We start from the raw sequence: 26,790 nt of genomic DNA, 5'->3' as shown, positions 1-26,790 counted from the left end.
GTAAATGTAAATAGGGTGTACTAGTGTGTTGGTAATGATATGAGATCAAGTTGACTAGACAGTTGTAGATAAAAAAATAAATCTCTTCTTAGTTTCATTTCCAGTTTCTGGCTACATCGTCTTGCCATGTATTATTGCCCTAAGTTCTGATGTGCTCAGCTAATTGCTTGTATTATATATGGAAATGGACCAATTTCACATCAGTCTTCAGCTCTCTTATTACAAAGTATACAAATTGAAAAGATTTAGTTGTTGAGTACTTAGCATGGATATGGCTGCTAATACAGTATTCATAATGCTGTACTTTTTCATCAATAGCAGAAAAGACAAAACTGAATTGTTGAGAAGTTTAATTTTAAAAAGGATTCAATTATATCCTTCAACCTTTATAAATTGATCTTACCAACTAATTCTGACTTAATGGAAAGTAAGATAGCAAACTTGTCCTAATGAAATGAGTGTACTTCCTGTTACTTCTCCAATGCTTCATTTCCTGGTGACCTTTTCAACTAACAAATGGTTGCTTGTTATTTGGAGGGGGCTATTATTGTTTAATCATTTAAAGACCTTCAAGGAGGAATCAGAACTCTGGAGCAGAGGTCTTAACTTTTTGTGTATGTCATGGATCCCTTTGCTGGCCTGGTGAAGCCTTCCAGTCCCTTTTCAGAATTATCTTTGTTGATTGTTTTAATAAATGAAGGAAATGTTCAACATTGGTTAGAGAATAATAATAATAATGAAGATATAATACTTTTTCTCAAACAAGTTCATGGACCCTAGTTTAAGAATCTGTGACCCAGGAGTATATCCTTCAGTATCTACTTCTTTTTAATAAAATTTGTTCATAGAAGAAGTTCAATAAATAAATACTTACGTCTTGTGTTGGATCATCATGTTATTTCAGCATTGCAGTGATTTAATGTTAAATAATTCACAGGTGCCTAAACAAGTAAACCTTTATAAGGGTAGGGTTTGGTTTTTGTTTGTTTTTTCTTGGTGAAGTATTGCTAGATTCAATGAGAATATCTAGCAATGTTCTTTTAGAATTAAGTGCTAAGAAAGTGATTAAAATGACCACACTCCATGGCCTGCTATTAGGCATATACCCAAGGAGATTAATGATTAAAAAAGAAAAGTCCTAGATCCTGTTATGATAGCAATTGTGGAATAACTCAAAAAGTGTCTTGCAGGAGTGTAATGGAATAGAATTGCACCATAAGAAAACTTGCATGTGCTAAATACTGAGCAGCTGGATGTCATATGGACTAATACAAAATGAAGCAAGCAGTCAGTCACAAGCACTCTGTGTCAACTTCTGTGCTAAGCACTGGGCTTTCAAAAAGGGGCAGAAGACTGGTCCTTCCCTCAAGAATTCTCAATATACATAATGTCCACAGTAATGCAAATAAAAAAAAGAAAACAAGTAACACAATAATCAAGGGTAAGTGCTACATTATATTAAGCCTCATCCTAAAGAAGAAATAAAAAAATTCACTTCTTTCTCTTTTTTGTAGAGGGGAAGTGTGGCTATGAAGTACTATAGGCAAACTTGGCAGATGTGTAGGTTAGTCTTGCTGAACTGTTTTTTCCCTCAATTTTAAAACTCTTTGTTATAAGGAATAGTTCTCTGAGAAAGAATGGAGAGTGATATATTGATAAATGAAGGTGATATTAAAAGAAAGCTATCAGTAAGAAAAAAATAGCTGCTAAGGTATATAAAAATATAACTCCTGAGAGAACACTATAGATATTTTCCAAGGCACATATAGGTTTTGTTTTAGCATTTCATTGTGTACATGTTTGTTTAGTTCTCTTTGCTAGACTCTGTGTGAAAATGTCAGGAATTATAAGTAAATATCCTACTTGTGGCACATTGGGTCTAGAGACTGCTCATCCCAGACAAACAGGGCATCTCTGGTTCTCTTCCCCACAGAAGGAGAAGTTAATTCCTTCTGTCCAAGGGGCAAATGTCAATCTATGACATAGCCAGTTGATCACTAAAGATCTTTTTTTTTTTTAGACTGGGAATTCTGTCTTGAACCAAAGTATTGATTGATTTCATCTAGTTATTTTCTGTCCACTATTTGGTGTAGTTAATCAGTTGATCAAATGATTACATATTTTAATAGAATCAATAACCTTCTTAAATTTAGAAACTTAGGGAAGTACCTCTAAAACAGGGGTTTAGCAGATTCTGCTCACCTTCTTTCCCTCCAGTGGCATTGAATATATTCCTTTCTTAACTTTTCAGTTTCCTCTTACATTTAGAAGTTTTACCAACTGTTCTCTAGGGTCCTTTCATAGCACTAGTGTTTTGTACATACCTAATACATACATATATACACGCATACATATATTTTATAAATAAAAGTCATTTGCATTCCTATTCTAACGTCCTCTTTTGTTGTGAACGAAACATGAAATGCCTGAGGAAAAGAAAACTTTGATCTTCTGAGCATTCCAGTTTTTTAAGGGATCAGGACCAGACCTGGGCCCAGAATACTGGGGGAGATAGACTTTTTTATACATTAAAAATAATTAATCAAATAAGACCAACTAATTAAAAAGAAACAGTACAACAGTAGGTAATCTGATCTCTAATTGGATGAAAATTTAAGTGCTTTCCAAGTTGGGAGGGGATAGTAAACAGTACAGTTCCCTGAATTCAGAAAAGGTGATGGCCCACTCCCCAACTGTGTATAAACAATTAAAGGAACATGGAAACAATAACTGATTGATTAGTAGGGGGCCAGTTTTCAGATAAGATCATTCGGGTTATTTGAGATGCACAATTGTGAGAAAATTCCCTGCATCAATCTTTGGATCTGACTGAGTTTCTAGTTAGTATAATAATCCAGGTCCTTGGTTAAGGATTTCTAAAGAGCAGGGAGAGGTGGTCCACTTTCCCAGCCACTCTGGGCTAAGTTTAAACAATATAATAAGGTTTTCTTACAATTCCCACAATTGAATAAAGTATTCTCACAAAACAAAAATTGGACTAGACCCTTAACTGAATAGAAACCAAGCTAGCTCCAGAATTGAGTCACAAGATGGTTTCAGTATGATTTACTCAACTCCCATAATTAACCACTTGCTGTCCTAATCCCCTCAATTCCTTCACTGTTTAGAACAGAGAAAAGTTACCATGATAGAAGTATCTTTTCACATTCCAAACATGATGGGATTCTTAATTATCTACTGCTTTATTTTTGAAAATTACTACTCTTGCTCCACTCTTGTTAATATAAGAAATTTCTTCTGCCATGGATACAAGAATCCATTGTTTTTATTATCAATATTACTTGGACCTACACTTAAAAGAAATAATAATACTGTTTTAAATGTAGACTAGACTCTTACAAGCATGGGCAGGTAACACAAATAAAAGTTATTTTGCTTCAGTTGCGAAAATAGCTGCACTAGGAATTGTTGCAAATTTTCATTCTGATAGAACCACTAAACAGGAAATAATGCTATTATCTGTGATGCATTCAGCATGGGAATAATTCAGTGGGCTTTTCTCTGATCAGATCATTCATGCTGTCTTTGTAATCATTTTATTTTATTTTTCCAAGTTTGGATATTGGAGGTCATTTTAGATACTGTCATTTACCCTACTACTGCAGGATTACCTGAGCAGAATTTTTAGTAGTTTCTGTGCTTATGACAAGCTAGCACGGTAACCAAACCTTTGGCTTGATTGGGGGTTGGGAAGAATGTGACAGGGAATCTGTAGACTAAAAGACTGCAGTCTCTGAAGGCAACATTTCAACATGTTCCACCAGTTTCAATTTTCACATCATGACCTGGCTTTCTGAATTCTGCTGTCATAAACAAACATTGCTCATACAGAGGTACACTCACACCCACCTTTCTTCATGCCTTAAATGTTCTGATTGTCTTGTAATTATTTCTATTTACTTAGAGGGAATTATAAAACCTGGTTCCTCTGGGTATCATCAAGATCCTAATAAATAATCTGTCTCCTGAAAAAAATTAACTTACAATCTGGCAGTAGGTGAGAAGGGAAACTAAATGGAGCCTGAGGGTTTGTTATAGAGCCATATTTTTAAGATGCAAAGAATTACGAATTTAGCAAGTATACCAGATGCATTAGAGATGAGAAAATAGGTCATTTTATCAATATATTTATTGAAGGAAATGATTGAACTAAAGGGAAAGCTTTAATTTTAAAGGAGATAAGAGACATCTACTTAATGTTCTGTGGTTTTATAATTGATAATTCATCTTTGGAATAATAGAAGAGTAAAAGTACTTCATTACATTTTAATAGTCGATTATTTCTTCATGAATGAGTCAGGTAATCTAAATTTTTTGCTACTCGATTATTCTTTATCATTTTAATAAAAATTTTGAGAAAATTCTCTTGAAATATGTTTTAAAAACTATTTTAAGGTAGAGGAATTGTTTTAACCCTGTTTCAATTATAAATATATCTTTCAGTGCTCTAAACCAGTATTTATTCCCATTAATTTTGAGTATTGAAATTTCATCTTATTTTTGAAACTCTTTTAATCTTCTGCATTTTTAAAGGACTGCCCATGAATCTGATGAGGGTTGGGAGATAACAAGAACAAAATGGTTGCTGTTTTACTTTTTTTATTTTCTTTTTTTTTTCTTGAGGGGACTTGAAGAGGATAATTGCCTAGCTATAAGGGAAAGATTCCTAGACTTAGAACAGAAAAGCCTGCTATTGAGGTCTTGCCCCAGTACTTCTTACTCCCATGACAGACATAGGGCAAATTATTTAATTGAGCCTCAGTATCCTCAACAATAAAGTGGAGAATATTCAATCAATAAATAAGCCATACCCTATGTGAAATACCCAGGAATACATTTACAAAGAATGAATCAAGCCCTACTCTTGAGGAACTTCTACTCAGAGAGGGGAGAAGATACATAAATTCAATACAATTCAATACAAGACAGTTGGGGAGATGGGCTTTAGGCAGAAGGTGGTCTCCAGGCATCGGCAACAGGCAGGGGCAGAGCTGGAGGGAAAAAAAAAAGTTTGAGAACCACTGACCCAGCTAGCACAGAACTCAAACACAAGTGGATATTTAATAAATGTTCGGATGAGTTGAGAATAATGTACAAGTAAGCTTTTCTATAAATATGACCTTATATAATCATGGAATTTATGCTTTTTTTGATGCCATTAAATCTCTTCATTTTAATGAGTAACTGGAGAGTCCCCTTATTGATATAAAATATAGGATTATAATCATTATGAACTTGGTATATGTTTTGTTTCATTCTAATAATCTTAACAGTAAAAAATTTCAGTTACTTTTTCCCCTCTGGTAGTAGTTTAAATGTATGTATGGAAAAAATGGATGGTGGAAAACCCTTACAGAAGTCTGGAAAAATGGTTTCTCCTTTTCCTTTGGCACTGATTTAACATACATATATATATATATATATATATATATATATATATATACACACATATGTATATATTTTCTATAGAGCATATAATATATATGTATGACTATACCCATACCTTTATTCACACACACATATTATATATATATATATATATATATATATATATATATATGTTTTATGAAAAATCTATGTATGTAATGTTTTATATTAGATTATTATATATCAGGTCAGGCCTTACTTTTAAAAGTTTTCATTGAAACAATAGACAATATATTTTTGTCATTTTTAGTGAGAGCTCTGCAGTAGTTTGGTTTCCTTTACTAAAGCATTTAGTAAACCCACAGGGGGCTGCATAAAGTCGTACTGTGGGAGCATGCAGCCCATGGGCCACATTTTGAAAAGCCCTGTATTAGGTTATAGCTCTATTGAGTTTTTTAATAATATATGTTATACATTAGGTTATTTAAGTACTTCATGTCTCATTGATAAATTTCTTCCTAATAGCATGTTGACGTTACTTTTTTGTAAATATATTTCATAGGAAATAGCTCGTCATCTCCGTCCTGGAACCCTCCGAGCTCTCTTTGGGAAGAGCAGAATTCAGAATGCAGTCCACTGCACTGATCTGCCTGAGGATGGTCTTTTAGAGGTAAGATGCCCAAGGACCAAAGTCCTAGCTAACTTTTAATCATAATAGTTTTCCTTAGTAAGAAAACGTTTAAAAATGTATTGTTCTATGAGACTACATGGTTGTTTTAAAAATAGAGTATCACTCTGTGATTGGTAGAGAGGTTCCATGACATGCTGGGTAAAATACTCCCTTTGAAATCCAAATTACCTGGACTCACATTCTCCCTCTCCTACTCTGTGATCATGGGAAAGTGATTTTCCCTCTATAAGCCTTATTTAACTCATTGGTACAATGAATGGGAATAAATAAGGATAATGCTGCCTATGGTATAAGTTGTTGTTATAAAGATGATGTGTATTTTTGCTTTACAAACTTTGAAATTTTATTTAAAGGTAATATGTTGGTTATCAGCCTTTTAGACTCCTTCATGTAATTCATTTTAATACACTTTGTAATAATCTTTGACTTCAAATATTTGACTGTCTAAGAGGTATATTTTGAGACTGTGTGAGTTATTAAAGATTTAACAAATGCAAATTTAACAAAAATTTAATATAATCAAATAAAGACTTTTGGCAAGTATTAACTATTGCTCCATATTATATATGTAAAAGTATCTCTAGTGAAGTTAATAAGCAAAATACTTAAAAGTTTTATCTACAACCATTTGCCAATAACCAGTTTTTGGTTTGGTTGAACTGGTCACATTTACCATATTTGTAAAGAACAATGAATGGAAATCTGGTAGCCAGTGTTCCATTCTATTTGTTCTGCTAACTAGCTGTATAACCCAGGATAAATAATTTTCTTTTCCCTCAGCTTCTTTTTCCTCATCTATCAAGTGATAAGACTAAATGATAGCTAGGACACTTTTAGCTCCAAAATCTTATAATTCCTATTCAATCAAGTTTAATTTGTAGAGGGCTTCCAGCAGTGTCTATAGTCTTGATTATTTCAGGGAGATAGACATCTTTGCCATTAAGTAATGAATTGATTGTTTCCAAAATCTTTTTAAATCTGATTTTTTTTACCATTAAAAACCAACTTCAAGGAATGGGCTAATCTTAGGATGAGTCATATTTATAATAATAATAAAAGTACTTGCTGACATCTGTAGAGTTCTGTAAGAGCTCTACTAGGCCCTCCATATATCATATGCCATCCAAAGATAATAAAAATTTAACAGGCCCTAAATACTCAATTCATTTTCTTTGATGGAAGATCTATATGAGCTTTGAGTAATTAAGCTTTGATCTACACAATGAGAAAACTTGATGATCTTTTCTACTATTCTACATGGCCTTATAAAGGGAATAAAATGTGTCTTGCATTTAAGAAACTGATGGGTAATATTATAAGTTTACATAAAAAGATAAATGAAAGAGAGTTTATTCATTTTCCTAAATGATATTTTACTTTATAAAATGATTTATCATAAGAGACATTGAGTTCCTCTAATAATTTAAAATATGATGAAATTCATAAAAATTCTATAATTTATCAAAATTAACTTTATATACTTTTCAGAAACATGGAAAACCTTTTATAATACACACTTTTAAAAGGAATTTTGTACTTTGTTATTATATTTCAAGAGTCTTCCAAATACTTAAAGGTAATCTCACTCTAGTGTGCAATAAGGAATAATACGAAACGCATTTTCAATAATTTTGACTATATAGTCTCTTATTAGTTGTACATTAGGAATGGAAAATATAACATATCACTTAGACCAGAGCTGGCATTTTTGAGTTAGGTTGTGTGAAGTTGTTTTTAGTTTTTATAAGGCAATGGAGTTAAATGACTTGCCCAAGGATACACAGCTAAGTAATTGTTAAGTGTCTGATATCAGATTTGGACTCCGGTCCTCCAGACTCCAGGAGTTGTGCTACCTAGCTACCCCTGTGAAGTTGTTTTTTAAAATTATTTTGACAGCTACTATAAATATAATTAGTTTCTTTTGGAATCATATATATATATATATATATGTATATATATATATACATATATATATATATATAATACCTTTAAAAACATTAAGAAAGGGTCCATAGGTTTTACCAGACTCCAAAGGAGGTATGATGTCACAAAAAAGATAAGAATCTCTGAACTAGACAAAGTGAGGAATAAGATATTTTTTGAGATTAGATGACAAGCTTGGCATAGAAATATAATGTAGAAAAGATAAGGGATTTCAGTTATCTAAAAAAACCACTGGAATCATCTTTCTTTGTGCCCAGAAAAGAAACTAATAATTTCTTGATTTGCCTTTATTATTATATTATTAATATTTATTATTATCATTTAAATTTTCAAAGGAGTGAGAAATGATTAAGGGAATTTGTATTCTGGATCTGATTCTCATCAACAAGAATGAACTGATTCCTGATGAAAATATCATGGGGAGAATTGGTAACTACTCCAAATATAAATATGGATAGAGAAGAAAAGGAAAGCTAGGAATGAAATGACATGAACCCTCAATTTTCAGAGAATTCATTGAAAAGAGGAATAAGATTATTATGGATTATTAGTGGATTATGGATTATTATGGATGGATACAGGAGACCTGAAGAGTCTCAAGAATAAAATTCTAAAGACCCAGGGAAGAACAATTCTAATAAAGAGGAAAAGGAAGGGTTATAAAAGTGACTAGTATGAATACACAGAAAACCCTTTAGCAAACCTAAACAAACAATACAGAAAATAGAAACAAAGGCAAGTTGTAGAGAATAAATCCCAAGACACAGCCTTGTCCTGTAAGGATAATATAAAAAAGAACAAAGAGCACTGAGACGAAAGCAAAGGACAACAAAAATATTTTTATTGCTAACGTCACGAAGAAAAGAGAAGAAAGAACTGGCTGTTGCTCAGGTTGGAAGGGAGAATAATAAGCTACAGAATGAAAAAGGAATGCTTTGACTCTGATTTTGTTTCTATTTTTCCTGACAAAGAGAATGATTTAGAGTTTGGAAAGTATATAATAAAAGTAACTAATAGGGAGTTATTACATAGGAAAAGGAGAGAAAGAGAGTGTACTTGACTGCCCTTGATGAATTTGAGTTACCTGACCCAGATTAACTCTGTCCTTAGGTACTCGAAAAACTGTCAGGTATTTTTGCAGTCAGTCAGTCACTCATCTTTCAAAGATTTTAGAGCAAGGGAAAATTGATGCAGGACTAGACAAATGCTCTACTTATTTTCCTAATTTTCAGGAAAAAAAAATAATTGGAGTCCTAAAACTGTCGACCAGTGAGGCAGTTAGATAATGCAGTTGAGTCACTGGGCCTGGAGACAGGAAGTCCTGAGTTCTAATGAAGTCTCTGATTTTCACTGTTTTGTATGACTCAGGGCAAGTCACTTAACTTTGTTTGCCTCGGTTTTCTCAACTGTGAAATGGGATTAATAAATAGCATGTACCTTATAGTTATGAGGTGATTGAATGACTAAGTCCAGAATCTTCCTTGATGACTTGGTGTTAGGCTGAAATTAGATCTCTAATTTGATCACCCGGGGATCTGTGCTTTTTTTTTAAATTTAAATTTATTTATTATTCTAGCTCCAGGCAAAGATAGTTTTCAGCATTCATTTTTTTGTTAAGATTTTGAGTTCCACAGTTTTCTCCTTCCCTTCTTTCCTTTCCCCTCCCCTTGAGAGTGGGTCATTGATACAACCATGTTAAACATATTTCCATATCAGTTGTGTTGTGAAAGACAAATCAGAACAAAAGGAAATAGAAAACCATAAAGTATAAAACAAACTTCTTAAATTGGAAAATAATATGCTTTGGACTGTCTTCAGACTCTAGAGTTCTTTCTCTGATTGTGGATGGTCCATCATAAATCCTTTAGAATTGTCTTTAATTATTGTACTCCATAGTTGATCTTCACCCAATGTTGCTGTTAGTTTGAACAGCATTCTCCTATTCCATGCAAGTTTTCCCAGACTTCTCTAGAGTCCGACCTCTCTTGATTTCTTAAAGAACTCCATGTTACGTTCTCTGTAGCATTCATCTAATGACTGTTCATCCATTCTCCACTTGATGGGCATCCCCTCCATTTCCACTTCTTTGCCACTACAGAAAGAGCTGCTATAAATGTTCTTGTGTATGTAGGTCTTTTCCCCTTTTCTATGCTCTCTTTAGGATGTGGACCTAGGGGTGGGTCTTGCTGGGTTAAAGGGTATGTCCAGACTGCTCTCCAGAAAGGCTGCCTCAGTTCAGAGCTCCATGGCAGTACATTCATGGGATGTGCTTTGTAAATGGATGCTGATAGATAAAGACACCAGCCTGAGAGGGATGGATGGCATGTCTATGGCAGAGCCAGAATACAAACAGATGTTTGAAAGTGACTATTTGGGGATGGATTTCATGATAGAAAACTTGATAGGGATAAATATAAACCCTTCCCCAGTTTCATGCAGTTCACTTTCTGCCTGTGAGCTCTGCAATACTAGGTGGGTTTGGGGTGTTAGGGGTGTGGAGGTGCAGTGGGCAGCACCCCAGATCACCTGAGTTCAAATCTGGTTCTGGCGGCTACTGTTTGCCTGACCCTGGACAAGTCACTTAACCCTTTTGACTTAATTTTCCTCAACTGAAAAATGAGGATAATAACAGGACTTCCTCCCAGGGTTGTTATGAGGTTCAAATGAAGCACTTTTGTAAAGTGCTTAGTAGAGTGTCAGAGACACAGTCATGCTAGACAAATGCCCATTATTATTGTGATTATAGTGGAGTTAATAAACTAGTTTCTCTAGTCTAGTCTAAAAACATCAGAGGATTATAGTGACCTGCATGTAAGAGGGACTTCTTCAATCTCAGATGGTAGAAAAGGAGGCATCCCTAATGTCCAGGACATCCTGGCCACCCCACTTCTAGAATCCTAGGTTCAGTGGGTCACATTTTAGGAAGGGTATGGATAATCTTAGGAGTGTTCATGATGGCAAGCAGAGGAGCATAGGTCCTCTGGATTATGCTATGTATGGCATGGTTGAAGGAGGTGAGGATGTTTAGCCTAGAAAAGAGAAAACTTAGGGGCCATGTGATAATCATCTTCAGGTATTTGAGCTGTCATATAGAAGCCCTAGAAGGGCTAATTGGAAGCAAAGAAGCAAAAGTAATCTTGATATGAAGGAACAAAACCTCCTCACATTAAGAATTGCGCAAATATGGAATGGGGGCTATGTTGAGGCAAAATCTGGATAAATCTTTTTCAATTATATTATTCAGAGAATTTTTTTTGTAACCTTTTTGCTACATATCTTCTGTGGTCCCATCCAATTCTAACATTTTTTAATTGTGTTTTTTCTAAATAAGTATTGAAAATTATCACTTATAATTGGTGGGAAGCCCATATCTTAAATCTTCTTCTGTATAATTGTACTTGATCATACTATTTTGCATTTTAGAATGATTAATATCCACAAAAGGAAAGAGTAATTAGAAATTATTACTACAATTTTTATAACTTTTTCAAGATAACCATTTGTTAAATTAGCTTATGTAACCCCGATTAAATAGAAGCATTTACAGTAAGTGTAAAATTTTTTAAAAATTGTAAAATATGCAATCTAATTTACTATTCATTTGATCATAAAACCCTATTTTTGTTAAGTGTAAGGTTTTCAAAAGAAATTTAATTTGTTAAATTTTATTATATTTTTGATTAAGTATGAGTGACTAATTAATTTCACTGTTTTCAATTCCTGGTTTGTCAATTCTTTTTCTTTAATAAAACATTAAAGATTTTTTTAAAATATAAAGCAAGAAGTTAGGTCATATATCTTATCTACTTGTTACTAAAGAAAAATAAATCATTCATTGGTAATACAGCTGTTGTTTGCAGTACCCATCTGGTAAGGGCCAGTCATTCTGTTTTCCCTCTAGCTGGGCAGGAAGGAGGGCAGAGAAAACTGGTGCTTGATCCCTTTGAAATTCTACTTTGTTCTTCAGTTGCTGATCCTGTTTTTGTAAGCAGAAAAGTCAGAGATGTGAGCAGTACAATGCAGAATAACACAAACTTAGAAGTATACATTAGCACAGCTGGAAGTATCAGAATATCATGTAGAGACTGGTAACCCACAGCTTCAAAATGAAGCCTCAGAGGAGTCATCTTTATGAGAAGAGGCATGGACCCTCCAGTCACAGTTATAACTAAGCATGATTGGCATCCCCATGTTGGTCAGCTCAGAATAAAAGACCTGAAAGTTCTCATCAGTGTGTTCTGAGATGACTAACACGGGGATTCCAACCTCCTTTCTCCACATTTGGAACCCAATCAAAACATGCCTTGCAGTTTAGTTGGGCTTTGTTGCAATGTCCTGAATCCTGGAGTTAGCCTGGAGAAGAAAATTCCTCAGACTTGGTTCATGGCCTCCCCTTCTTGTAGACATGGGCACAGCCAATGTGGGTGTATTTAATATCCATTTCTGCTTTCACTGCTTTGGGCACTTTGCTTGGAGAGACTTCCATAGGCCCAGTCTCACAATGGGCATCTTTGTATTGTTGCTCAGTATGAAGATAGCCATGATGCCCATCCTCTGCAGACACTGACTTTGACTCCTATGTACACTGTTGTTCCTAAAAAAAAAGCAGTAACAACGTTGTTTAACAACATTGGATATTATTTTGTTTTTAAAAGTCAGAATTTGGGTGGTTAGGTGGTGCAGTGAATAGAGCACCGACCTTGGAGTCAGGAATACCTGGGTTCAAATCTGGCATCAGACGCTTAATAATTACCTAGCTGTGTGGCCTTGGGCAAGCCACTTAACCCCATTGCCTTGAAAAATCTAAAAAAAAAATTCAGAATTTTAACTTTTTTTGGCACCTTGACTGGTTTTAATTTACCAATATGCAATTAGACTGGCACATTTGTAAGTATCCCAGGTTCTGCTTAATGAACAGTATATATATTTTAATATAGTAATATTTAAAGTATTTGTATATGTACATGTATAAGTATACATATATACATATACAGATACAGATCCATCTTTGCATGAAAACTTCACCAATACTTTGGGGATACCATGCAAATATAAGTATACATAAACACAAGCGTATGACTTTTAAGGCCCCATCCCTCTGCTTTGCCTAATCTGTATCTTTCTTACTGGTCCAACCTTAGGTCATGCTACTTCTCAGTGTGACTCAGTTAAGGTCAGCCTCCTCACTGCCATTCCTCTCTTGACTGGTGTGTTGTATTGTTTTCTATGCTTATTACCTTCCTTCATGACCTAGTACAAGTTGATCTCATTCATCAACTCTTTTCTACATTCCTCTGTCCCTCAAGGGCAGAGACCATATTTTATGTTTCATTTGGTCTCTGTTGCCTTTCTTTGTTGATTCTTAGATTGCTAAACTTGATTCTCATATACCTTCAAAATGAAAAAACTATACCAGAACCAGCATAGCCTGCTATTTGACCCCCAGGAAAGAACTGCTCTGTGTTTATCTGTAATAGAGACCATTTTAAGATATGAAATTCAAAAATTCTTGGTGAGGTGCTTTATTTTATTTTCCTGCCTTTACAAGGTCAGGAAAATAATTATGAAAGGGGCATTGTGGTATAGGACATTATTGATCTGGAAAGATGGCTATCTTTTGTCTTTGTATAGATAGTGTCCAGGGCAGGAACTTGCACGATGCTAATGTTTCTTGTGGCTCACCTTTTCAGACCATAGAGCTAGAAGCCATTACTTTTTTCCAGATGAGCAAGGAGTACAGAATTGAGGACATGTTTGTCTTTCAGATATGAAACACAGAAAAAGACTAGGCTTCCCTGTAGACCCTTCAGCTGTAAATTTCCAGTATTACTGGTTCAGAACAACTGCACCCAAAGAGTTAGACTGGAGCCAAGGAAAACTTGGGTCCACTTAAGACCATTCAATTTTATTAATTATTTTCTCCAACCCCCTTTTTTAACAAGGGAGAAAAATGAGACCCAGGGAAGTGGGATGATTTGCTCAGGGTCTCCTTAGTATTAAGTTACAAGACCAAAATTCAAACCCAATTCCTTTGCCTCCAAATCCAAAATTCCTTCAGTTGTATCACATAGAATTATCTGCCTCTCCTGTAGCCATATGAACAACAGCATGGGAATGAATACTCTTAATTCTGTTGAAAAAGTATTGACCAAAGCCAAGGACAAATCCAGTGTTCTTTGTCCTAGACTGTGCTGCCTCACCTTGTTTCTTAGATGTGAAAGTTTTAGTTGGTTATCAAATTGTAGTCCCTAATGACTCACTAGATAAAAGATCCTTGGACTAAGGATAGTCCCATCACGCCACCAAGCAACCCTCATGCTTTAGCTGTGGCCTGAATGTCTGCATTAGTCCAGTTATTCTTATTCTAGGTTACTTTCACAGAGACCCAATTTCTTATCTAACTTTCCAACTTTAAAATATTCCTTGATTTTCATATGTGTATATATACATGCATATATATATAATTGTGAGAGTATATATATACATAATACATATCTGTATCTTTTTGAAATTCATTTATTTGATATATCAGAAATTATCTTCTCCCTACCAATGTGGAAGAAACTTGTCTGGTTTGCCCACATCATTTTTTCATTCCATGGAAATTCTCATCTTATCCTTTATAAGGAGACATATAATATCATACCATTGCAATAGCTGTTACATACATTCAAACTGTACTTCACAATGAAGTCCAGGGGTCATTGATAAAAGCCATCTTGCAATTTTCTTACCACACCCTCAGCACAAATTTCTTTGGTTTTTGCCACCTTTCCAATCTGCAGAACAACAAACTGGAAAGCCTTAAGGATATATTAAATATCATGTATACTGGAATTGGCATTTTATAAGGTCATTCACTGTGGACTATGGAAGTGAATGTAGGTAGTTGGTTTTTCCCCAAGATTGATTAGTTAATAACTAAGACAAAAATGAAACATGCTGCTCCACATGAAATAGAGAAGTGTGGACTCAGAATTAACCTCAGGAGAGTTATCTCTTGGGTCAGGTAGGTGGCAAAGTGGATAGAGTATCTGGAGTCAGGAGGACCTAGTTCAAATACAACCTGAGACACTTAGCTTTGTGATCCTGGACAAAGCACTTCACCCTGTTTCCCTCAATTTCTTCATCTGTAAAATGAACTAGGAGAGGAAAATGGCAAACCACTTCAGTATCTTTGCCAAGAAAACCCCAAATGGAATAAAAAAAAATTAGACACAACTGAATAATAACAGAAGCATCTCCTAATGATATCATTCAGACTTCAAGAGAACCTCCCCATAATACTACCAAGAGAAGAACATCTATAGATAGTGTTTTCAAAAATCTTTGTCAGGAATTTTTACAGTCTATGTTGGTTGTTCATTTTAGTGTATAATAAGCCTCCCAGGCCAGAGAATCTTTGTATTGAATGTCAATGATGAAACCTGAGTAGTCTCATTCTTTGTTGGGTAAACATGGATTAGAGGGTACTAGTGTCGTTTCTAACATAGAATTTGACTTTTGCACATGTCCTTGAAGTATGACACACTGAAATATTGCCTTGTGTTGTACATTGAACACAATAATAATGCATCTCCTTCAAGGACTTTGATTCTAACTTGATTGCTCAATAAATTTCTTCAGATGGGTACATTATCTAGTATAATTTATGTTATTTCTTTCATTGATATGTTGTAGAATCTGGTTTTCATTTGGTGTTCATGACTTTATGTGGAACTTAGATATTATTTTTAGGCAAGTCAAAGGAAAGTGTTCCTTATACTTTTTCATTTATTCTCCCAAGAATTTATGAATCTGATCACATAATGGAAATCTCAGAGAAAGACCTCATCTTTTCAATTTTGCTTTGATATCCATCACTTGGAAGATTGTGTAAAAAGCTGGTTGCCTGTAGAAGTTTATCAGTATTATATATCACTTCCATAAAGGCATGCTTGCACAGGTTCTGGATAATGGACTGATTCCCAGTCACCAATGAAGTAAAGAAGGGCTATGTGTTTGCTCCCATGTCTTTTAGCATAATGTTTTCAGTGATGTTGTCAGATGCCTTCTACAAGGACAGCATTATTGCACTGATGATAAATTATTTAACTTGAGAAGTCTACAAACCAAGACTGAAGTGGGGCGGGGGGAGTTGAGGCATGGCTTTTTGTTTGCAAATGCTGTTGTATCTCTGCAGCCTCTGAGGCTGAGATGCAGCAGATTCTCATCCACTTGTGCTGATTTTGGCTTGACAATTAGCACCAAGAAAATAGAGGTTTCTCAACCAGTTAGCTCCTCATCATCCATCTGTATGTGGAACCATGGGGAAATTTAGGAATGCTGTTGGTAAGTTTACTTACCTTGGTAGTATGCTTTCCAGGGATGTCACACATTGCCAGACTTTGGTCAATGTTTGAAAAGCTCCAAAAGGAAGTGTGGGAAAGGAGGTATTAGACTGACTCCCAAACTAAAAAGTCTACAAAGCTGTTGTTCTGACCTCCTTACTGTAAACCTGTGAAACCCAGACAGTCTACCAGGATCATGTAAGGAAACTGAAGCACTTCCAATTAAATTGTCTTAAGAAGATTCTGAAGATCACCTGGCAGGAGAAGATCCCAGACACTGAGGTCCTTCCTTGAGCTGAACTGCCTGGGATACAAATGCTACTGCAGAGACTGCAACTACAATGAACTGGCCACGATATTTGAATGCCAAATGTATATTTGTCTAAAAGAATCTTTATGGAAAACATACAGGAGGTCATATGGAAAACATATGGAGGTCAGAAGAAATAATACAGAGACCCACTATAGGTCTCTGGAGAACTTTAGACACTGGCACAGGACCACCCAGCACGATATGCCCTAAGCAGAACTGCAGTAGCTTAAAAGAAATATTTATATGTACTATTTGTGCCTGACCTGTGGTAGAGCCTTCTAACCAGCCACAGTTGGACATATCATACCTTGATTGTGAAATAGTGATGTCATTTTGGTTTCTTCAAACACAAAGAAAAACAACCAATCAGATATTCAATACTTTCTTAGAAAGATCACATTTCTTAAACTTTGACTTTAAATTTAGGTATTAAAATGTAAGATTTGTTTGATTTTTTTGAATAATATATTTACATGTGACCAATTTCTATTTAAATATAATAAATACCTTCACATTTAAGGCAAATTGTTAACATATATACATATAAATACATATATATGTGTGTGTGTGTGTGTGTGTGTGTGTGTGTGTGTGTGTAAGTAGTCACTAGTTCATGCACAAAACTAAGTCCCTCAGAGCAAGGTGAGAAGAGTCACAAATTATTTTTATAATCCTCTTGTAAAATTATCAAACTACAATGTGTATATATTTCATATAGAATTCTATTCTTTCATTTAGTTAATACTTAGATTTTAGAATCTAGTTTTAAAAAAAAACTCCTAAGTCCTTCCCAGAACACAAGATCTTTAGATGCAAAGCTCATGCCTCACCTAAACCTTGTCTCCTAGAAGTCTGAACATTTAGTCATTTCTCTCAGCCCTGTACTGCATGTTCTTGTGGTGATTGAGTACCCAGTATTTGCACTAGGTCCTTCCCTAAATTTTATGGGGGATTCAAGTCAGTTTATGCTCAGTTCCTTCTCTGAAGAACCTCCCTGCTTGAGTTGGGCACAAATCACAGATACGTGAGAGGGTGAACATAATTTGAATTTTCAGAGAAGAGGGAAGGTTACATGAACAAAGACTGGTTTGTTTGGTAGAGAGTAGACTGATATGGCTGGAGTAGAGAGTGATCATGGAAGGGAATGTTGTGAGATGGCATAGAAAAGCTCAGAATATAGGTCCAGGTCAAAATATATATAATTTACAAAATGGGTAATGATTTCAGGAAATAATGATATTCAAATGAAAAATGATATTTTAGAAAGATCAATCTGACTGGTTGAATGCAGAGTGGATTGAAAGGGATAGAATCAGGAGGAAGATAGTGTAATACTCCAGGAAAGACGTAATTATGACCTGGTTATTACATTGGCTTTTAAGAATACTCTTGTACCTCACTCAGTAAAACAGTTCTTCCTAGGGTTAAACTGAATGAATGAATGAATGAATGAATGAATTTTATTTGTTTTTCACTAAATCCAAACATAGGTAGATCTGGAATAACATAGTTTTTGAAATATGAAGATGGTGATTATTCTTTCTATTTTACAACCACCCTCAAATGTTTGTATTTTTCTACTTGAGAAACAAAATACATCCTCTTAGAAGGAGCTCAAAGGTCACCATACAGGTTGCAGGAATCCATGGAATAACAAGCTAAATGTAATTCTCCTTTTTTCTTCTTTTCTCTTGGCCCCTCCTCTCTTCTTCTCCTTTCTTCTGATCCTAGCAATTAAATGAGACAGATCCATAATGGATTTTGATGCAAAAATTAGGGGTCAGAGTAAGAAAGCCACTAAACAGATGTCTGATGTAAGAGAAGATATTACAGGAATATAGATCCTATGTCTCTATCTCTTTCATGTTCCTCTTGTTTAAATGATAATTTAATAATTCTGATGTTTTAATGTAACAATAATGATAATAACTCATTTTTCAGTATTTATTTTGTGCTATTATGATACTAGTTTTATAGATGAGGAAACTGAGGCAAACAAAGGTTAAGTGACTGGTTCAGGTTCTTACAGCTAGTGTCAGAAGTCAAATTTGAACACAAGCCTTATTGACCCCAGGTCCAACATTCTGTGTCATTTGCTACCTATGATCAATTCATTATTTTACTTTGTGACAGAGTGGAAACAATAAAGTTAGCATAACTATTTGAAGATAAGAAAGAATGAAGAAATCATAATTTGTCCATTAATGCATATACTTAGTTCCTTTTCTCTTTAAGTATATTTATCAGTATTCTAATAGAAGAACACTGAATAAATATTTTAAAATAATTGGTCAGTTTTCAATGTCCAAGAAACCCCAAAACATAAATTACTGGTAAATAGTTATAGATGAAACTAGGTTTAGGCAGCATCTTAAATCATATAGAATAAATAACACAAAATGATTATGTGACCTAAATATTAAAGATCATATCATAAAAATTAAAAAAGAAACCAGATTAGGTCATCTAAGGCTCAGGGCTTGAAGTCTTAACCAAACAAGAGACATAGACAACAAAAGACAAAATAGTTATAGGTACATGGAATTAAAAAACTTTTGTACAAACAAAATTAATGCAACTAAAATAATGGAAGTAGTTAACAGAGATTTTATATTTTAAAAGAAATACTTAAAATCAAAAGCTATTCCCCAAAAGATAAGTGACCACCACCAACAATATGAACAAAAGAAAGATTAAAAACTAATATCATTCATATGGAAAAATATTCCAGGGCACTGGTAATAATAGAAATGCAAGTGAAAATGACAAAGATGACTGAAGATAAAAATAGTCAATATTAGAAGGGCTGTAGAAAAGCAGATATACTGATATATTGTTGATATGACTGTGATTTGGTAAAAACCATCCTGTTTAGGCATTAGGTAAAGAAGCCAATCATTTAGTCAAGAAGTATTTAGTATGTAACAGGCTCTGTGCCCATGCTGGGGACATAAAAGGGTAAAAACTGTCTCTAATTCAAAAGGTTTACATTCTAATGGGAGTGACAATCCACATGCAGGGTAGAGGGAAGGTAAAGTCAGAAAATAAGACACTAATAGCAATATAAAAGACCAGGAAAGGACTCCTATAGAAGCTAGTCTGAATCATAAAAGAAGCCAGAAAACCAAGAGAGAGACAAGATGAAGAGGAAAAGAGAGAAAAAAGGGAGTCTTGTATATGATGGATTGAGTGTGAAAAACAGATGATCATTAAACTCGGGATACATTTGACATAATATGTGCAATGTGTCAGAAGACTGGAAAGATAGAAAGTGATCAGTTTGTGAAGAGGAGTTTATATATTTTATTTTAAAGGTCACAGGGAACCACTGAAATTTATTCATTAATGAATGACAAATAACTAGATTCATGATTTCCAATCCATCTAGTTGCTGTTTGCCATAAGAAGCTCTGATTTATCTTCTCCTGATTCAGGATATTATCCATGGAGACACAACACTCTCTCAGAAGAATTAGTCTCCCACCAGACATTGTAAGGTTTCCCCCATCTCCCATTACAGAATATTCCCCTTTTGGGGTATGTTCTTCAGTGGGATACCTCCCACCACCAAGTTGAGATCTTTCCCTTCCTTTCTTCCTTCTCACCTTTATCACCTCCTCCATTGTCCTGCAGTCCCTGTCCTTGCTAAGACACTGCAGGAGAGGACAGAACCCACAAAATGACTGAATGAAACAAGTTTCCAGCCCAAGACAGCTTAGAGGCTCAGCAGGAAAGGTCTGTTGCACCAGGGTTAGGAAGGCTCACAGTGCAGTCCAGGTCAGCTTGGAGGAAACTGACTCCAGCCATCCAGGAACAGATTGGAGGGTGCCTGGGTCCCTGGGGGGTGCCTGGATCTGAGGCAGCGGCATTTTCCTACCCTCTCAGCCTAGGGATAGCCAGGGAGAACTTGGAAGGTCAGTAAAATAACTCTGCTTCACAAGAATGAGAGGAGAGCCCAGTCTAGTACAGGCTTCAGTGCAGATCTGACCCCAAGGACCCAGGAGAAGGTCTGGGGAGTCACCCAACAGGGAGTCACCTGGCAGCTGCTTCTCGAGCCCTCAGCCCATGACAGTAAGGGATCCAGGTCACAGTCTGGGGCTCCAGTCTCAGGAAAAAAAACAGAAGTGCAACAGAGGTTACAAACTGGCAACAGAACAGGGACCCTTCTCACAGCTCCAGAGCAGAGGGGAGTGCTTGTGTTCATCCACAGACCAGAGCACAGGCCAGGAGAGCTGTCAGACCCTCTTATAAGACACTGGAGGAATTGAAAACTTGAGGTCCTTGGTATCCCTGAAAACAGCTGCAAACATTCAAAAGTTTGGGACAGCACATCCTCCACCTTCAAAGCAGAGCCTTACAAAGAGTTAAAATCAAATCATAGGGTAGGGAAATGAGCAAACATCAGAAGAAAAATAAATCGACCATAAACATTACTTTGGTCCTGTGGAAGATTAAAATACATGCTCATAAGATAACAAAGTCAAAGTTTCTGTATCCAAAGCCTCCAAAAATATGAATTGGTCTCATGCTATGGAAAATCCAAAAGAATTTTAAAAATCAAGTAAGGAAGGTAGAGGAAAATTGGGAAGAGAAATGAAAGCAATGCAGGAAAATCATGAAAACCAAGTCAGCAGTAGGGTGAAAGAGATGAAAAAAATACTGAGTAAAATAACATCTTAAAAACCATACTTGGCCTAATGGAAAAAGTAGTCCAAGAGGCCAGTAGGGAGAAGAATGCCATAAGAAGAGAATTGACCAGATGAAAAAGGAAATTTAAAAGAAAAACTCTCTAAAGAAAATAATTCCTTAAAATCTAGAATGGAGCTAAGGGAAGCTGATGACTTTGTGAGAAATCTAGAAATAGTAAAACAAAGAATGAAATGAATGAATGAAAAAGAATGAAAAGAATGTAAACTAGGAGAAAAAAGCAACTGACCTGGAAAATAGATCTGGGAGAGATAATTTAAAAATTATTGAACTCCCCGAAAGTCATAACCAAAAGAAGAGCTTAGACTTCATTTTTGAAGAGATAATCCAGGAAAACTGTAAAAAAAAAATAGAAATTGAAAGAATCCACCAATCACCTTCTGGAAGAGATCCCAAAATGAAAACTACCAGGAATCTGATAGCAAAATTCCCAAACTCCCAAGTTAAGGAGAAAATATTACAAGCAGCTGGAAAGAAACAATTCAAATATTGTGAAACTACAAGCAGGATAACACAAGATTTAGCAGCTTCTGTACTAAGGACCTGTAGGACTTGGAATATGGTATTTTTGAAGGTAAAGGAGCTTAGTTTACAACCAAGAATCAACTATCCAGCAAAACTGAACATCCTCTTTCAGGGGAAAAGATGAACATTCAATGAAATAGGGGACTTTTAAACTTTCCTATTGAAATGGCCAGAGCTGAAAAGGAAATTTGATCTTCAAATATAGTACTCAGGTGAAGCATAGAGAGGATGGATGGGAAGAGCAAATTATGAAGGATTTAATGATGTTGAACTGCTTGTATTCTTGCTTGAGAAGATGATACTGATAACTCATATGAACCTCACTTATTGGAGCAGTTAAAAGGAGTATATATAGACAAGGCACAGGAAGGAGTTGAATTTGAAGGTATACTATATTAAAAAGATATAGTTAATGGGAGAGAAAGGAATGTACTGGGAAAAAGGGAAAGACAGGTAGAATGGGGTAAGTTATTTCACATAAAAAAGCAATGGATTAGAAGAAGGCAAAGGTGAAGAAGAATGAGGAAATAACATATACACTTAATTGGGTATAAAACTCTATCTACCCCTACAGGAAAATAGGAAAGGAAAGGTATAGGAGAAAGGGGACAGGGAAAGGGGAGGGGGTTGTAGGTGATAGAAGAGAGGGGAGGTCATAAGAGAGAGTAGTCAGATGCAGTACACATTTGAGGAGGGACAGGGTAAAATGAGAGAGAGAGTAAAATAAATGGGGATGGAGGGAAAGTTGCAAAAAAATATTAAAGCAACTTCTTTGATGGACTTATGAAAAAGAATGCTATCCATCCTAAAGACAGAGCTGATAGTATGTGAATACAAACTATAGAATTTTATAAAAGAGAAACTGTAGGAGATGCTTCCCTTTCATTATTTACCCTTGACTTGGTTTAGGTGTGTATCACCCTTTTCTATTGTCCCTCTCCCTTTTTATGCATCAAGCTGTTCTCCAGTTATTTGCACAAAATACATTGATTCACTTGTAGGAGGGAGAATAAGGTTTTCTCCATTGTGTTTCAGGCCTTTTCCTCCACCATCACATCTTGTAGTAAAGTTCTACTTTAAGCTTTTTCCCCCCTTATGTTTTTTTAGAAAGAAATCTTCTAATGGTCCCTCTGTTTTTACTTCTTTTTTTTGACTCCATAGTTCTCTTTCTCTCTTTTTTTCCTTTTAATTGTCTCTAGAAATGTCATTTATTTCATTCTTTTTACTTTCCTTGATGGTTGTATCTACCTTTCTTGTTTTTCTGCTGTTTGTTTACAAATTGAATCATTTACTCATATCTGTTGTTTTTGCAGGAATATTTCAGATTTTTCCTCCTTTATTGAACATGCATCATTTTTTATTTGATGACTAAGCACAAGTTTGTAGGGTATGTCCCTCTATTATGACTTATTTCAATGACCCTGAGTCCATCCATCTGTTTTGGCCTATTAAAAGGGAACCACTGGCTCTGGCTCTCATTCTTTCATTTGAAGTAATAGAAATGCCCAATACCTGCCATACTTCTTGCCCTATTAGTCAGTAGTATGGGGTAAGAAGGGCTCAGAAAAGCTTTGCAGAGGCTCACTGAGCTATATTCTGAACCTTACTCATTCTGCACTGACTTAGACAGGAAGACTTAGATCTAAAGGGAGGAGGGGGTTGGATAAAAGATGGAAGCACTAGTTTCCCCTCCCAGCCCTCCCAAATGGAAGAATACATTTCAAAACTTTTGCTTTTTGGAATGTTATTCTTTTTCTTTTTGTGTCTTCTGGTGGGTGCAGAATAGTCTTTTGTTATTTCAATTTCCTTTCTTTTTTTAATAACTTTCTTCTAATTGATTGTAGGATTTGATTTTTTGTGAAAGGAAGTGTTAGATTTAACCACCGTGTGGTCTGAGAGTTTGAGACTGGTCTTTGTTGTTATTATTGTTCTCTCCCCACCCTCCCGAGGCAACTCGGGCCGCTTAGATTGTTTTTTATGCTCAGAGGTTCGGAGCAGTTTTTGTTGTTTTATTTCTTTCATGCTATCAATTAGGTTTTTTGACTTAACATTTTTCTGAGAAGTGTCTGATCCTTAAGTTGTATTTTTAGATCCTGTCTTTGAGTCAACGTGTTTTTCCCCCACATAGAGAGCATAAATTCTTTTCATGTTATTTTTCCATTGATGCTATCTCTATCATCAGAAAAAAATATTCCCACAATTCCTGCTCTCAATATCAAACTGCTCACAATCTAATGGGGAAGACAACAGGTGAACAGCTATGTACCAACTACAGACAAAGTAAACAGGAAATTTTCAAAAGAGGGAAGGCACTAAATTTTTATTTTATTTTATTAAATTTATTAATTTACTTATTTTGAATTTTACAATTTTCCCCCTAATCTTGCTTCTCTCCTCCATTCCCCCACAAAAGCAGTTTGTTAGTCTTTACATTGTTTCCATGGTATACATTGATCTAAGTTGAATGTGATGAGAGAGAAATCATGTCCTTAAGGAAGAAAAATACAGTATAAGAGATAGCAAAATTATATAATAAGATAACTTTTTTAAAATTAAAGGTAATAGTCTTTGGTCTTTGTTCAAACTCCACAATTCTTTCTCTGGATATAGATAGTATTCTTCATCACATATACCCCCAAATTGTGCCTGATTGTTGCACTGATGGAATGAGCAAGTCCATTAAGGTTGATCATCACCCCCATGTTGCTGTTAGGGTGTACAATGCTCATCTCGCTCAGCATCAGTTCATGCAAATCCCTCCAGGCTTCCCTGAATTCCCATCCCTTCTGGTTTCTAATAGAAAAAATAGTGTTCCATCAAATACATATACCATAGTTTATTAAGCTATTCCCCCAATTGATGGATATTCACTTGATTTCCAATTTTTTGCCATCACAGACAGGGCTGCTATGAATATTTTTGTACAAGTGATGTTTTTACCCTTTTTCATCATCTCTTTAGGATGTAGACCCAGTAGTGGTATTACTGGATCAAAAGGTATGCACATTTTTGTTGCCCTTTGGGCATAATTCCAAATTGCTCTCCAGAAAAGTTAGATAAGTTCACAGTTCCACCAACAATGTATTAGTATCCCAGATTTCCCACATCCCTTTCAACATTGATCATTGTCCTTTCTGGTCATATTGGCCAGTTTGAGAGGTGTGAGGTGGTACCTCAGAGATGCTTAAATTTGCATTTCTCTAATAAGTAGTGATTTAGAACAATTTTTCATATGACTATGGATCACTTTGATTTCCTCATCTGTAAATTACCTTTGCATATCCTTTGACCATTTGTCAGTTAGGGAATGGCTTGTTTTTTTAAAACTTTGACTCAGTTCTCTGTATATTTTAGAAATGAGTCCTTTGTCAGAAATATTAATTGTAAAAATTGTTTCCCAATTTACTACATTTCTTTTGATCTTGCTTACAGTGGTCTGTGCAAAAGCTTTTTAATTTAATGTAATCAAAATTATCTAGTTTGTTTTTAATGATGTTTTTCATCTCTTCCTTGGCCATAAACTGCTTCCCTTTCCATAGATCTGATAGGTACACTATTCCTTGATCTCTTAGTTTGCTTATAATATTCTTTTATGTCTAAATCCTGTATCCATTTTTATCTTATCTTGGGATAGGGTGTGAGGTGTTGGTCTAATCTAAGTTTCTGCCATACTAACTTCCAATTTTCCAAACAGTTGTTATTGAAGAGAGAGTTTTTGTCCCAATAACTAGATTCTTTGGGTTTATCAAACAACAGATTACTATAATCATTTCCTGCTATTGCACCTAGTCTATTCCACTGATCCACCACTGTATTTCTTAACCAATACCAGACAGTGTTTTGATGACTGATGAGAAGATGCTAAAATTGTTAGGACTCCCTAGTTCATAGGTTTATTATAAAAAAAAAATGTGTTGATTACTGCCAGCCTTCCTGAATAATTTTTACCATGCTAACACATGAAAAGAATGACTAAGCTTCAGTTCCATGTACTAAAACATTAAAGATCTGTATAATCCACAAACAAAAATATATTCATTTCTCTATATGTCAGCAAAATGATTCAACTCCACCTATCTAGAAAAAAAATAAGGTTTCTGTTGAGTAATTAGAAGGAAAACCAAAAGACAGCTGGAGAAGAACCTTATTAATATTCTTTAAAATATTTTATTAACAATAATGAGCAAATTAACAATATTGGTAAATATGTACTTTTGGCTATTAGTTATACTTATATTGATATCCTCTGTTTTTATATCACCTTAATTTCTCTCTGGACCTTTCTCCCTCTCCCTAATCATTCATAACAAAGGATTTTAAGGCATAATTCTATAAATAAAGAAGGCTCTTGAACTAGGGCATTGAGGACCAGCTTTGAAAGCAGGAAGACCTAGTCTCACATTCTGCTTTTGACAGATTCTATCTGTGCCACGATAGGCACATCACCACTAATTAGTGCCCTCTAGCAACTCTCAGAGATCTTAAGTTGCAGATACGTTTACAATCTGCATTGGAAGGAGGGGCTTTTACATCAGGAGTTTTGTTCCTTACCCCAATGAAATCACAGATTTGGCCAATCCATAAATCAAAGGATTTCTGATCTCACCTTTGTGTAACACCTACTTTACAGAGAACATTACTGTGAATACTGAGAAATATAAAGCAATTAATTTAAGAAACTTTTAAAAATAGAGATAATGATTCAATATAGAAGAGAACATTTTCATAAAAAAACCAGATATGTGCGTGTGTGTGTGTGTGTGTGTGTGTGTGTGTGTGTGTGATTTGAATCTATTGTCAGTGAGGAGAAATATATTGTTGAATTTAATTCTCCTCTGGGAGGAAATTTGCATTACTCTTGGCTATACTTTTTGGTCTTCCATTACCCATGA

At 35.1% G+C, this 26,790-nt stretch overlaps 1 protein-coding gene across 3 annotated transcripts in view; it reads left to right on the top strand.

Annotated features, from left to right (window-relative positions):
- Positions 1–26,790, top strand: part of NME7 (NME/NM23 family member 7) — a 174,155-nt gene that overhangs the window by 109,171 nt on the left and 38,194 nt on the right. For all 3 annotated transcript variants that reach the window (XR_012475596.1, XM_074221960.1, XM_074221959.1), the window contains exon 11: positions 5,951–6,058. Coding sequence is in view for 2 of the 3 variants with exons in the window: in XM_074221960.1 (XP_074078061.1) it covers positions 5,951–6,058 (108 nt within the window). In the remaining variant the exon portion in view is untranslated. The remainder of the gene's footprint in view (positions 1–5,950; positions 6,059–26,790) is intronic.

This window comes from Macrotis lagotis, chromosome 2, assembly GCF_037893015.1.
Source record: "Macrotis lagotis isolate mMagLag1 chromosome 2, bilby.v1.9.chrom.fasta, whole genome shotgun sequence".
NCBI classification, from domain to species: Eukaryota; Metazoa; Chordata; class Mammalia; order Peramelemorphia; family Peramelidae; genus Macrotis; species Macrotis lagotis.
This window is presented reverse-complemented; position numbering and strand designations above follow the sequence as displayed.